This window comes from Triticum urartu, chromosome 5A (genome assembly GCF_056163025.1).
Source record: "Triticum urartu cultivar PI428250 chromosome 5A, HENAU_Tu73, whole genome shotgun sequence".
Classification (NCBI taxonomy): Eukaryota; Viridiplantae; Streptophyta; class Magnoliopsida; order Poales; family Poaceae; genus Triticum; species Triticum urartu.
This window is the reverse complement of record NC_141877.1, coordinates 153,430,536-153,446,219: the sequence shown is the minus strand read 5'-3', so window position 1 is coordinate 153,446,219 and position 15,684 is coordinate 153,430,536. Positions and strand designations below refer to the sequence as shown.

At 42.4% G+C, this 15,684-nt stretch overlaps 1 protein-coding gene across 1 annotated transcript; it reads right to left on the bottom strand.

The window, feature by feature from the left end:
- Positions 1–275: 275 nt before the first annotated feature.
- LOC125555787 (uncharacterized) lies at positions 276–2,927 on the bottom strand. The gene is made up of 2 exons (XM_048718633.2): positions 2,391–2,927; positions 276–1,326 (listed from the first exon to the last, which is right to left on the bottom strand). Exons 1-2 carry the CDS (start codon positions 2,705–2,707, stop codon positions 474–476), a joined length of 1,170 nt encoding a protein of 389 aa, XP_048574590.1. The 5' UTR covers positions 2,708–2,927; the 3' UTR covers positions 276–473.
- Between the last annotated feature and the right edge of the window lie 12,757 nt (positions 2,928–15,684).

The window sequence follows — 15,684 nt, the reverse complement described above, 5'->3', positions numbered from 1 at the left end:
TCATGTGCAAGGGAAGCAGTTGGTGCATGAATGGAAAGATGAAGCAAAGGAACAAAACAAAAAGGATGTCACTTTGCCATGAAGGGAATTCCTTTTCTTTTATAAAGCTGAAGCGTGCATGCATTATCTGCAAACATTGATTAATTAGGCTCTAGCTAGCTTCTTCTACAATGTACTCGATACATGCATGGCTTTGTGACGACCGTTGAAGACCATATAACTCAAGTAACTTTGCTTGAATTATTTGCATAGGCATGAATATCTGTATACAAGAATGAATTCATCAAGATATATGTAGTATCAAAAGTGAAGTAGTGGCTGTTGAACAAATCTTGTGTACATCACGTAAAATAATGTCAAGGAAAAAAATGCTACCTTTAAAGTATGTATATATATACTTAATTATATATGTATATTCGTATATGCATGTAGTTTAGGCACGGAGATAGGAGGTGGGCCCCAACAGCGTGTCATCACTCAACTTGGAAATCAAGGAAAGGCAAGCATGACACGTCTTTCATCAGCTCTTCCAAGTCCCACTCCCCCATGACTACGTTCCTGCTCATGTGCTGCTGGTGGCCATGCTGTTCCCAGTACGAGACCACACTGTTGATGTTGTTCTTGCTGTTATTGTCGTCATTGATGTTGCAGCCATTTTTGCTGCTCAGTGTGGTGCCCTCAGCAGTACTGTTAGTGTTTCTATGGTTGTTGTCGCTGTTGCCAGTTGATGCCATTAAGGTTTGGTCTTGCAATGCTACTGCCATGGGCTCTAGTAGAGGGGGCACGTTGAAGAGGACACTATGTTCGCCTCCTCCGCCTACAGCTTCTTCTCCCGTGAAGCAGGAGCCACCTCCTCCTTCCATTGCCATTCCGTGGGGGTAGTAGCCACCAGTCCGCAAGGGAGAAACCTGCTTAAACGATGAATGGTCGTGGAAGAACGGCGGCACCGACGTGTGGGTAGAAGGTGCGACGCCGCAGAATTGGTCCGGGAGGGGCAGGAGGAGGCCCCCATAGCCCCTGTTTGCCGCCGGAGCCATTGTTGACGGTCGGCTCTGCTGTATGGACGATGACGAAGAGGAGGAGGACGATGAGTCCATCCGCCACATGCTCTTCATTCCGTGGTGGCTCCCATCCTCTAGGCTGGTGAGGTCGAGGCAGCTGGCACTGCCGCCGTCGAGCTTGGGCTCCCGCGGCGACGCACATTCCGTGGTCGCCGGAGACGAAGCCGCCGAGTTCATCTTTAGCCGCTTCTTGATAGTGGAGTTCCAGAAGTTCTTGATCTCGTTGTCGGTGCGCCCCGGTAACCTGGCTGCGATCTGAGACCATCTGGAGTAGCAGGACATAGATTTTATCGTAAGCAAACATTCAATCGAGAGGTTTCTGTCAAAAAGCTACATGCGCACGTGTCTTAGATTTTTTTATGCATGCATGCCAAAAAGTAGTTGTGATTTTTGTTAAAAACAACTGACTGAAAACTAAATTTAGTTCACTGATGTCGTAATCACAATTTCTGGTAAGATGGATATTAATCACGCACGACTGATCGATCTGACAAATAAAATGCATCTTCAGTTTAAAAACATGTATCACTTTCACTTCTTGATAAGGGGTCTTTTATTTGCTACTACTACCTCTGTTACTAAATATAAGAATTTTTTGCAGTTTAAATATAAGACATTTTTGCATTCAATTTAACTACAAAAACGTCTCATAGTTAGGAACAGAGGATATAACTTATATCAGTCTGTAATTTTGAGAATGCCCACACTTTAGTCATCCAACTATGCTAACGTTGTCTAGCCCAGTGACATTTATCCCCGAAAAATAAATATATGTTTCATCATAAGAAAATATCATGAAGCAAAAAGACAAATCAAAGAAAGGGAGTGATTATAGCTCAGTTGAGTTAGAAATAATTATTTCTTAGTGAACGGTGATAATCGTCTGATCAATATATTTTCATCTTTTAGCACACCGGCAGAGAATCACAGTGTGTGGATCCGATGGTTCTTCAGCGACTTGAAATAGTTATTAACCTTCCCGCACAAAACAGAAATAGTTATCTACTCTGAAGAACCCTTTGAAAATATAGTGTAACTCGATGGAAGGATAATTTATAAAACAACAATATGTGTTTCTAAAGCAATGTTGAGAAATAGAATAAAGAAGAAGGCAGCAATCCAATTATATCCTCCTACAATAATGTTCACCAAGTTATTACTCATAACTACCACGAACCTCAGTTAGTCAATTATATAGGACATTTGCGCATCCCCGCAAAAAAACAAAGAACATGTGCATTCCCGTAACGAACAACACACAAACATATACAGTAATTTTCATGGCGCACGCCTGCATGGTGGGCTGGCACGGAGTATGGACGGACGTACCTGTTGCCGAGGATGGCGTGGAGGTTGACGATGAGGTCTTCCTCCTGTGGCGAGAAGGCGCCGCGCTTGAGGTCCGGACGGAGGTAGTTGATCCACCGGAGGCGGCAGCTCTTGCCGCACCGCTGCAGGCCGGCGTTGCGTGCCACGTCGCTCCACGACCCCTGCCCACTCCGCAGCATGTACGCCACCAGCCTCTCGTCCTCCTCCGGCGACCACAGCCCCTTCCGCAGCTTCGCCGCCGCTGCAGCCACATTGCTGTTTCCTGGCGCCGCCCCACCGCTGCACTTCGTCGCCGGGCACTCCACGGGCTTCCTCATTGCCCGGCCTGATGTCCTAGCAAAGATCGATGTAGTTATGGACTGTACTAGCTGTCCTAGCTAGAGACCAGGTGGATCTCCAAGGCTGCAAGTACACCAAGTGTATAAATCTCTCTCTATATATAAGGGAGATATGGACTCGGGGGTGTGTGTTATATATGATGTGTATGTGTTTTGTGTCGAGTGAGGGCAGGAATGGAGGAGGACGACGAGAGGAGGAAGGAGATGATGATATGATGGTGATGGTGATGGGTGTGTGCTTTGCTTAGAAACTAGACAAGTAGATGGAGAGCAGGATCGGAGAGAGAGAAAAGAGAGAGCCTTCAAAAAAAAAAGAGAGAAACGGGGGAATTGCTAGGTCCACACACAATCTACCATCTACCCTACAAGTGGACTTGCAGTCATGTCACATGCTTCTTATTTTTTTGCCGAAAATGACTCAGATCTATTAAGAAGATTCACCGGAAGTACAAGGTAGTCCAAACATAATTAAAGTTACATTGACGTCTCTAAACCACTGATGACCATTGTCGTCGTTGTTGAATTCTTCAATCGATCTAAAGAACCGCACACCTAATATCCCCTTGCGTACTCAAGGCGAGAAACCATAACCTCGCCACACCGATAAGCCAATATGAATGTACACGAGAGCTTTATCTAATCCATCTCAACTGACGAACTCGAGGAGTATCAGAGCCCAAACGACCGTCTCGAAGATGAAGCATCTCCATCTGCCCAAGTGTCGCCCCCTGTGATGATTTAAGCCCTAAGCTATCTATTAGCCGGAGTCAAGGCACTAGGATTCCCCTTCCCGTCACCATCCGCTGGAGTAGCAGGCAAACGGGAGGGGGCGAATTGATGGGCTCGCCGACAAATATCGAGGGGGAGACTTTATTCCCTAGATAAAAATGTTTAGGGAATCAAGCCCTATCATCCCCCTAGTACCTTTAGTGCCTAAATTTTTTGAAGACCTATCCTTCAAAACTTACCACTTGAGACTATATTCGCTATGGAAACATCAACTCTCGTCATTTTCTATCTCCTCTCGCGCCCCTCTCTCGCTCGACTAGGCATACCTGACACGAAGCACCTCACTGCCAGCCACACTGGGCCCACCCCACCACACATGCCCCCTTACACCCCCTCCCCCCTACACCCACCTCTCCTTCAATATTGTTTCAATTTATTGTCTTCCATGTCTCTTCGGTCATAACAACGCTCCTCCCCATTGTCCTCTGCCATGGGCAGAGTGATACCATAGACGGAGGAGCAGGTACACCACCTATATCACCTACAAAGGAGAAACATGTACATAGAAACATGGTGCCAGCCGACATCACCGATTCCAATGATTTGTCGTTGCATCCAGGACCACACCATTGTACCACTAGGAAAGGGGAGAGGAGAAGAACCAATTCAGGTGAACAAGTGCCCAAAACGTGGCCCGTGAAGAACAAATTTTGCTGACTTTATTGTCTCCTTCCTCGCACGTGTATGTTGCTTGAACCTCTATCAAGTTAATTTGCAGATCATCTACCCTAGTTCCTAGCTAGCTCATAGACATCATCTACTAGCCAAAAGTTATCGTTGGCCATGTGGAAGGAAGAATGAAGAAGAAAGTGGAGTGAGATTTTCAAGTGGGTCAAGCTCGATTGAGGATTTAAGTTTTGGGGGAAGTGCTAGGTGCAAAAAAGTTTAATCCCTCAACTCTTAGGTGGTTAAATAATAGGGGGTTAGGGCACTAAAAGATAGGGGAAGGGCTAGAGATGCTTTTAGTGTGTAAAAATTGGCACATTGCTCATATCCTCGGTGATCCACTCCCTCTTAGATTCCACATTAAGATCTGAAACACCTTCTCCACATCCCGACCTGATAGGTGATGAAGATAACAATCGAAAAATAACTGATATTCTATATGGGGGAAGTGTGATAGAATCTCGGCGAACCTATAGACAACCCATGGGTTAGCCGGAGCCCAACTGTGCTCTAGCTAGTGATCGCAAACGGTGGAAGAACCTTATGTTCAAGCACATGTGAGAGCAACTCTAGAAGATTATTTGTTTTCACTTCTTTTTATAATAACATGTGCGATGGAGGCCATGGAGCCCCTGCCCGACGAGTTGATGACATTCAACTAGAGAAGGAGGAGGCCGAGTTCGAGGACTCTATCGCCGCCTCCCTTGCAACTGGCCGCAAGGAGGGGGAGTGGCGGATGGCCCCGTAGGAGGAGTTGCAGTGAGTCATCGAGGAATCGGAGCAACAGTACCAAGACAAGATCTCTCTCGACCACTACCTCGAGCATTACGGACACTGAGGACAACAAAGACAACGCTCCGAATGGTGAGTTCATCGACATCCCATTGTACGACAATGAGGCATAGGGCGGCGCAGTAGCGGTGCATTGTGGTGTGGAAACAACTGTGTTTAATTATGTGTAGTAGTAGTCTTTGTGTAGAGCATCAATCTTTTATTAGAGCTATGTTTAAGTCAACTAGCTATGTTTGATTAATAAGTGTGTATTCAACTAAGTCAGTTTAGTAAGTGCGAGCTATGTTTAGTCTTTTGATTTGAGCTATGTTTGCTCAAATAGGAAAATGCCACTGTGAAACTTAGTTGAAACTTTTGTTAAATTATGGAGTTTACGAAATGACGTGAATGATCACCTTAGTAGGAAAAATAGCACCAAAAAATTGTATGTTCTCATTCATTTCATAGGGGTAAATTAAGAAGATCGTGTGCGATGGTCAGCTATAGCATACGATTGTTTTGAATGAATCGTGTATGATGAAATTTTGCATACCAGTTTTCCTCTCCACTAGTGAATATTTTGGCTAGTTGTGCCAATATCTTCCTTCCCCTCATTCGCCTCCTAACACCACATTTCCCCCCTTTCTTAAGCTTTCAGCACTCAAACCCTCCTTCCAGTGCGTCGTTCTCCCCGGAAACACTACGCTCCTCCCTGTGCTCGCCTCCTCGATCTATTTAGGTAATCCACCATCCTCGTCCATTTCCATCCTCAATGGCTCGATGGCCAGCACGATAGCAGCCATCGAAATTCACATTCCATCATCCAAACCCTCTCATGTTGTCGCTATGGTCCATGTCCCATGGCAGGGAGCTCAAAGAGCATTTTACCATGGAGAGGCAAATCACGACTGCACGCTCGGATGAGGCCACAATGGCTGCCATCTGAGGAGACCCTGGACCTTGGAGGAGCACTTGTACGTTGAGGCCGCCATCAAAGCCTCATGCGCAGAAAACATCGAGTGGTTTGTCTGATTTAAATGATAGGTGTTGGGGAAATTTTTAGGCCACAGTCGGTGCTTATGACGACTACAAGATGTTTTCTCATAGTGCATGTCCTTTCCTCAAGTCTAGAGCCAGCATGTTCGTGTTCGTACTAGCCTGGAGAGCCCACCTCGAAGAGTTGGTGCTAATCGTCATCTGTTGTGATGACGAGGAGGGCATCCACAAAGTGGATGCCTCACTCTCTTCTAATGGGAAGAGCCCATCATCATCTCCTATGGCGACGAGGAGTAACTCATTTTTAGCTTACTAAGACCTAGTTTTAGCTAACTATGCCAAGTTAATTATCTTCGATTAACCTTTTGTTCAACTTGATTAGTTTAAAGCCAGCGATGCTCCTTCCTTCCCTCTATAAGTTTTAGTCACTTATGCAATGTACTGTTACTATGCAGTCAGATCTTCATGTATGCAATATAATTTTCTATTGTGCAATGTGTTGTTCAATTGCACTACCATGTTCAATTTTGCAATGTGATGTTCAATTGTGCATTGTTTAGTTCAATTGGTAGGTTCAATTTTGTAAAGTTATATATGTCACAAATAGATGAAATTTGAATATACTATATGCATGAGAAACATGTATAATTGATATGTTTGTTGGGTGTTAAGCATGTTGTAGTTAACCGGCCTTTCAACGGTTAAAATATGTTGGATTTGTATTGTGTTTATTCTTCATCAACCTTTTATTGATAATATGCTAATCCTTATTTAAGCTGATAATACCTAGTTTATGCTATTGCAGGTTAACAATGAGAGATCTGTGGTTTACCATCGAGGTTTGCACATGGTCCTTAGGCATATAGCACATTATTGTGCAATTGCAAAAATTCTAATGTTTAGTTCCTGCATGTGTTAGAGGTTTAGACCGACTATTCAACCCATTTTCCAATTGGAAATGAGATATCCACGAGTCAAGAAACTCAAAAGGATTGTTAGGATAAAGAAACTAAAAAAGAAAAAACAACAAACTCTTTGTTTGCGCAATGGAGAAAACATCAGTCAACTATATGATGGTACTAACTTCCTTACCTTGTCTTTTCCTACGCGCAACATTTCAATATTTCGATATTATGCATATGTTTGTTTTCACTGCTTTCCAAAGTAGTTCTCCGATGATTATCTCTCAAACCACATGTACGCTCAAGAGCCAAGGAAGGTATTCGTACAAAACCCATTGTATAATTTTGAAGTCCTCCTCAAGGGGGGAAAGGACTGGTGGACGATCATCCACAGGTGTTGGCCTGAAGTTGCCAGGACCTCCAGTGTCGTGGGAGGCTCAATATTTTCCATCCGCTTCAACAGCTTTCGAGATGAGGTAGATATGTTTATTTACCGTCTATGATTCTACTTTCCAAAGGCTCTAGATGTTACATGTGAAGTGCTTCTATGGCACTTCTTTAATTTGGTGATTGTGCACTGTGGTGTACTAATTATATGATGTGTTGTGATGTCAATTATGAAATCTTGATGGATATGGAATATGTTGTGTGTTGATATGAAATCATGGTGAATACCTGTTGGATATGAAATGTGAATTTTCTTATTACGGGGACTAATTGATAATGGGCTGATAAACCTTCTTATTGGGTCATTGTATAGCACATGGTTCAATACAAAGATGTGTGGGAAATGACCACTTACAACACACATGGTTGCTAAAACATAAATGCGTGGGATGGGCGAATAGAAACACACAATTCTGCTGTAGACAACGTGTGCGATGGACATAGTATCCCACATGTTCCCAGCATCGCACCTTGTGCGATGGAAGACCTATCCCACACGATTATGCATCCCAAATCATGTGTGATATGCGAACCGCCAGCAAGTGTCTCAACCCGACAAATCGTGTGCGATGGAGGACCCCATCCCACATGATTGCGTGTTTCCAATCAAGTGTGATATTCTGCCGGAAATTTGTGCGGGATGTATGACAGATCCCACATATTTTGTTCTAGGTGATCGTTTGCGATAGCTCATCCCATCACACATGTTCACTTCCGGGTGTATCGTGTCCAATAGGTCGACCTATCGGACACGGTCATCATGTATCGTGTGTGATGCACCTCCCCTATCGCACACCCTCTCAAGGCGATGGTTCAAAACTGTGGGTGTGACAGGGGCTTTAAACCGTGTGCGATGACTCAATCTGCACTAGTGTTTCCAATGCTGTTCGAGTGTGTGAAATTAAATCTTCCAATGGTTGCTTAATATTTATACCAAACAGATGTTGAATGAGTACATGCGCGCGTGCGCACGCACGTGCACACACACAGAGCGCAAATTAGAGAGGAACAAATTATGAAGGCTGTGGTTTAGACTACAATGGGAACAAAGCTAGGTTGCGCAGTTGCTCTGTTGTTTTAAAAAAGAGTAGAGTGCACTCTAAAAGAGTGTTAAAAGCTCAACTTTTCAGAAATCAGCTAGAGTTGCTGAGGATTTGGGTCGCTGGACTTCAATCCATCGCCTCACAATCTATTTAAATTGACATTGTCTTGTATCTTTTGGCATATACTGATGTATAATCCCCTATGATTTAATTTGGTGTAGCTCGGATGGGTGAACCTAACATCTCCATGCTCTTATGTAATCTTCTTGTCTTTGACTCCAGCTCTTGTTGTCTTTTTCTTTTCTCACTTGCCTTGAGCCAGAAGGTTATCATGGCCACCTGAGGGCAGGAGAGATCAGTTGAGGGGACAGATATATACGCATATACATGCCTCTGTGTGGGGCTGTACATGTTTAGCAATGAAGCATAGCTAGCTAAGTCACATAATTGCTTGGAGCTCACATAATCCCACTCCCACTCTCTAGATCTCTTTCTATCTCACATTTCAGCTTTCAAATGTCATCATAATCCATACGGGCGTATATCAAAACAGTCACTATTATATGTGCATGCAATAACAGATCGAACGATGATGGAAGCTGTTGCAGTAAGCTGCAAAACATGCATGCGTGGAAGCCTTTGCATGGAGTGTACGTCTGGCTAACTGGCCCCTCTTCCTCTGCAAGAGAGCAGACTCAGACTTCATCTCTCTCTCTCTCTCTCTCTCTCTCTCCCTCTCTCTCTCTCTCTCATTAACAATAAAATTGTTTAAAATGAAAAGGGAAAAGAAAATAAAAGTTCATATGGATGTATATGGAGTAGTAGCTTAGAGCTAGCTTGCAACTTCTGCAAGTTGGTCGTAGAATTGTACTAGTATATACATGGTTGTGATCCTCTAAAGATTTGTCCACTTGTCAGATCTGAGTGGGAGTATAGTGTGTGGCATGGTGGGGTCTACCAATCAATGGGTTAACTTTTTACGAAGCTTCTAACTAAATGAAGTGTGATTCTTTCTGTTATATAAGGCTACCTAAGTTTCGTATTTGCTCTACGTATCTGTAATTTGATTAGTGGTTCGTTATATATTTTTATTAGAGAAAGTGGTTCGTTATATGATGATTATGCACAAACCAATCTGTGGTTGAATGGTTAGAGGGATTGTGGTATCCCAGCCCACCAGAGTTTAAATTTTGGTGCTCGCATTTATTCTTGGATTTATTTCAGAATTTCCGGTGATGCGCATTTAGTAGGAGGAGACATTCCCATCGACGACGAGGTGCCTACGGTGACTTCGTAAATTTTAAGATGATATGCCGGCTCAGTCTTTCGGAGGTGCTCATAGGGGTAGGGTGTGCGTATGTGCGTTCATAGAGATGAGTATATGCGCGTGTATATGAGCGCTTGTGTCTGTACTGATGTTAAAAAAAATATGATGATTATGCGTATTTATGTGGACTACGGATTGACGTAAATGAAGCCTACACTTTGGGCAGTTTGTTGCATGTGATCCCTTCTTGTATATATACAAATTTTTTGGACATGGGTGCAGATACATAATCTCGTAAGTTTTCCCCTTAATTAATAGGCTCTTGAGATAGACTACGATCTCGTAAGAAAAATCGAAGCATGTCACCACATATTGAAGCATTTGTGTTCCCATGTTTCACGGCATGATTATTCTGCTACACGGGTAGCGTTTAAATCTTGGTTGGGTTGTTTCTCGATTGTCCTCTGTTCAATTTTGTGTTGTAAGGTTTTTAGGCCTAGTTTCCTTTATAAACCGAGCCACCTTGTTTCTACTTTTTCTCTCTTTATGAAAATCGGCTCCTGCCTTGCACAGTAAAAAAATCTTCGTAATAAAAATGGCCACACATCATGTGAAACAATTTATTTTTTGTGCATGACATGTGAACAATATAGTAAGCCAAGTACTAAATAAAGGATTTGAAGCATGTGATCCACTCAGAAGGGTCCGCGTTTGTTAAACACACAAATATAAAAAGACACATAGGCCAGGATTTCACATTCTCTTAGGGTGAGCACATGTGTCTACGACAATCACATGACCCAATTTGTATCCCGATGTTTATTTTTGTTGATCAATAAAGCTTGGCAAATTCTCAAAAGAAAAAGAAAAACATAGGCTTTGAGCTTTCTACGGAATGTAGTTTCTTGATTGTCAGTTGATTAAACATCATAAGTATAATGTATTGTAAACATAGGCTTCATATCTGATGTCTTGTAAAGCAAGTTGACTCGCGTACTTATTGTTGTCGTTGTGGAAATGACTTTCAACAAGGTATCCTCGGTAGTGTGGTTAGTGAAAAGTATACGAGAGTGTGTATGACGGACCTATAGAGAAGGTCACTGTACATCTGCTTTTAAAATAGGTCCACTTGCCCTATTGCAGTTCAGTCTACATCCTATGAGGAAGAGTTGCCGAGTGCGGTGCTTAGCGCACATAATGTATGAAATGTGGTCACTTTTGAACTCCCATGACTCTAGACAGTCCGAGCTTTACTAAGTCGATCCATCGGATTCTGGCTCCCAAAATCCCCTTTCAAACGTTGGTTCTAGGGAGCGGGAAATGAATGTGGCTCCCCTCTCGAGTTTATTCAAGTGGGGGTAAATGAGTTACATGAAGTCGTTAACTAATCAATAATATATGTATGTGTGCTTCAATTGATGCAGAGGTCGGGGGTGCTACCATCTTTTTTAGAAGAAGAAAAAGTGTGAGTAAATAAATTACTTGTCCCTGGAGACTATTTATAGCCTAGGAATCCTTGACAAAAGACTGATGCTACCCTTGAGATGAGGAGGTGGGACGATAGAATGAGGTAATCTTTGGTCCATGACTCTATATGGGATCCTAGTTGAGCTAGGAGGGGAATTATGGCCCATGGCAGGGGATTTCCCTACACTATATGAAGGCTTTCTCCTTGGGCTTGAACTTCTTTGCTCCTCTGCCTTCATGTTTGACTTACTCTTTTATTTGTTTTTCTTCCTTTGACTTGTTGATCGTCAAGACTTTCTTGGAATTCTTTTGACCCACGTAGCTTGCTTGGACTTCTTTTGGCCTCATTGACTTGTCTTGACTATCTTTGACGTTTGTCCACTGTCCACATGGATTGCCATGTACGACTTGGGTGGAACTCCCAATATAGTTTTAGTTATTCCTTCAATAAGAGTCCCCTTGAGCCGAACTCATGAAAGTTATCATGAGCCTTCAGATCAACAATTGGATCTTGGTGGTCTTCTATTGAGTTATTGGTCTTGTCGGTGTTCACACACAAACACGTCACCATGTACCTCCAACGCTGAGGGTGATGCACCACAGCTCACGCCGAAGGAGACCCGTCCGGAAGCGCGGTGCGCAAGCAATCCGGCAGGCGTTTTTGAGCACCCGAAACCCCACACGCACGGGAGGGACCCCGTTTGGACCACGGCGGCTATGGGCTGCCCTAGGTCGGTTCGCCCGCCCCTCGACGATCGCTGCTCTTCAATACGAAGAACGAGAGAGAAAGAACAAGGAAGGGATGTGAAACTAGGGTAAAAAGTAGATGGGTTTTGCGATTGTGTGTTGTTGTTCAATCGGCCGTCACCTCTTGTCTATATAAGAGGCAGATGGACTTCCCGTACAAGAAAAGGACTTGCCTAGCCGTCCAAATCATCAAATCCTAACAAAACACAGACTATTCACGACCTCCAGCCTGGATGTCCGGCTTAAGGCTTGGATGATCCGGCCTAGCCCAATCTTCTGACATCACCTCACTGTTTTGGCTGTAGAATCCACATACGACCTCGGATTGGATGATTTTTATATCAGAATCAATCGTCTCAACGAGACGCACAACTTTCATGTAGAACACTTTTCGATCTGAGGCCATCTTGATAGTGTTTCTGGCCATTTTATAAAATCTGTAGTAGAAAAAGTTGTCCGGAAGTCCGGACTTCTACCCAGATTGTCCGACCTCCATCCGGATCACCGGGAGTGGACCCAGATCATCCAGCTTCACCAAAAAACTTCTGTGGTCTTGGTGCTTCAATTTCCCGGATGATCCGGACCCCGGCCCGGATGATCCGGCCAAACACTGCTGCAGTGCACGGTTTTGCCTGTAATTTTTGCATACGAACTCGGATTGAGACGATTTTTATATCAAAATCGACCGCTTCGATGAGACGAAGACAATTCATGTATAAAGGTTTCTCATACGTGGACATCTTGGGGGCATAATCAGCCGAATAGTGTTCTGGATACAAAATCTCAGTACTTCGAATACAATTTCGGCCTTAGAGATGAGACCGGATGGCTATCACTACAAGAAATATGTCAATTAGTGACCTTCTGTCAGTGACCCTGGAAGAATTGGTTATAGATCTATGACCATTTGAGACCAATTGGTCAAAAGCTGTTCGGGGGGCTCCAAACCCTAAACCATTGCGACCATTTTGGTCAGAAAGGTCGTAATTTCCTTACACGAAATGGTCATAAAGCAGACAGCACTAGTCCGCTGCCTTACTTCTAGCTGATCATGACCAATATAGATGGTCATAACCTTGCAAATTGTGGTGGATTGGTATGACTTGGCGCCACCTCATCAGTTTTGCCTATGTGTCATGTCCATGTGTCAATTTTTGCCCTAGGTTGTGAAGCAACCTATATTTCTGTCATTCCCAAAATTCCCAAAAAAATCTCATAAATTCTTTGGGTCATATATTCATCAAATATGTAAAAATCCTTCCTTGCCTAGTTCAAAACTAATTCAACAATATTCATTTTCCTATTTTGTTCACAACAGCACTTTATAAAGGAAGTGCTATTTATATATTCTTGATTGCCCTCGGAATTTTTGGGCACTATTTCTATCCAAATGATTACCGCATAACAAAATTCAGCTCCATTTGCCTAGCAAATCTTCCTCGGAAAATTTCCAAAGTTTTTGTCCACCTAGAAGCATTGTGAAGGAAGTACCTTTTTTATATCAAAATGACATGAAATTTATACAGTTCCTTCATATGCCCAAATTATCACCCTCCTCCAAATTGCAGCTCAGTCAAATCATCTATGTGAGCCCAGGTTCAATTTATATTTTATGGCCAAATTGGCACGTTGCAAAGCAAGTGTTATCTAGACCCCTCCTATTACCCTCAAACTTTTTGGCCACTCTTCCATACCCAAATCATTGCCACATAATAATATTCAGCTCAATTTTCCTAGTAAATCTTTCTCAGGAAATTTCCAAAGTTTCTACCTCGAGAGAAGCTTTGTGAAGTAAGTACTAGCTAGGCTTACCCAAATGATCTGAAAATTTCCCAGCGCATGACCATACCTATGTAACTTGCCTACACCAATTTTGAGCTCATTTCATTCATCCAATCTCTCTTGCTAGTTTTCCCAAGTTTCTGTCCATAGAAGAGCATTGTGAAGGAAGTACTACTTTGGCATGTCCAAATGGTATCAATTTTCACAATGCTTTCCTATGCCAAATAACCATCCTCCACCAAATTTCAGCTCAATTCATTCATTATTTTGAGCCCAGCTTCAACATTCATATTTTTGTCTAGCGTGGTACTTTGCAAAGCAAGTACCACCTAGGATCCTCCTTTTGAGCTAAAAATTTGTGAAGACATTCTCTTTAGTAGATGATCATCCTCAGCCAAAACTCACGCCAATTGGCCATGTGCATTTCCCATACCGCTAATCAAACACTTGGCTGCTAATTCATCTTTGAGCATAGGTCAGTCTCCTCATGAGATTCTTCTGTTGTAATTTTCTTCCTAGCACCTACCTGGGGAGTACCCAACCAACTAGACATGCCTAGGGCTCCCAGAATGCATGTCAATGCCAAGGTCACGCGGTGACCACGCGGCGGGCATGCGAATTTACGTGCTTTGGAGTTGGGGCCCTGGGCCACATCCAAACCTCAATGTATCGCCACCAAACCATGTATTTATGATTAAATAGATACTTATGTAACTAGAAATGATTTTTGGAAAAAAGAGAGCAAACAATAAGGTAGATGCAGTTCAAAATTGACCCGCTTCCTACTGAATCGGCAGAAATTTGTCTTTTTCACAAGTGGTGGATCAAAACTTTTGACACCACACCATTTTGTCAATTATGCATTAAATATGGAGTAATATTTTATAAAAATGATTTGGTCCAATTTTGCAACAAATATATGGTAGCTCCTTCACAAAAAAACTCATTTTGGGCATTCAAAAAAATGGAAAATGATTTTTCCGTGCAAAGAAAATGAAAACTCCCTTACACAACATTGTTTGGAATTCCAAGATGCACCCTTGTGCATAATATGAGATCATTTGAACAAACTATGCCATGAAATCTGGCCATAAGTTTGATCATTTGGCTTGAAAGCCCTGAATCTTCACGCATGATAGCTCATTTCTGAGAACACTTTTTTAAAATAATTGCCGTATTACAAGTTTATTATTTTTCCTGGAAACTTGGTCAGATATAATGACACAATGCGAAGGTTTCCCAATTTTTTGATTTTTTTTTGAATTTTTTATGCCCGTTTAGAAATGCGATGAAAACGACGGGTTTGACCGTTCCTAGCTAGTGGTTGAATCTTGGAAAACTTTTGATGGTTCTCTGATTAAATAGATACTTATGTATCTAGAAATGATTTTTTGAAAAAATAAAGAGCAAACTATGAGGCAGCTGCAGTTCAAATTTGACCCGCTTCCTACTGAATCGGCGGGAATTTGTCTTTTTCACCAGAGGTGGATCAAGGCTTTTGACACCCAACCATTTGGTCAATTGTGGATCAAATATGGCCTAGTATTTTAGAAAAATGATTTGGTCCAATTTTGCAACAAATATATGGTAGGTCCTTCACAAAAAGAACTTAATTCGGGCACTCGGAAAATGGAAAATGAATTTTCCGTGCAAAGAAAATAAAAAGTCCCTTAGGCAACATTGTTTGGAATTCCAATATGCACCCTTGTGCACAATATGAGATCATTTGAACAAACTATGCCATGAATGTGGCCATAAGATTGATCATTTGGCTTGAAAGCCATGAATCTTCACGCATGATAACTCATTTCTCAAAACACTTTTTAAAATAATTGCCGTATTACAAGTTTGTTATTTTTCCTAGAAACTTGGTCACATATAATGACACAATGCGAAGGTTTTCCAATTTTTTGATTTTTTTGAATTTTTTATGCCCGTTTCAAAATGCGGTCAAAACGGCGGGAATGACCGTTCCTAGCTAGTGGTTGAATCTTAAATTTTTTTTGGTGTTTCTCTGATTAAATAGATACTTATGTACCTAGAAATAATTTTTGGAAAAAATAAATAGCAAACTATGAG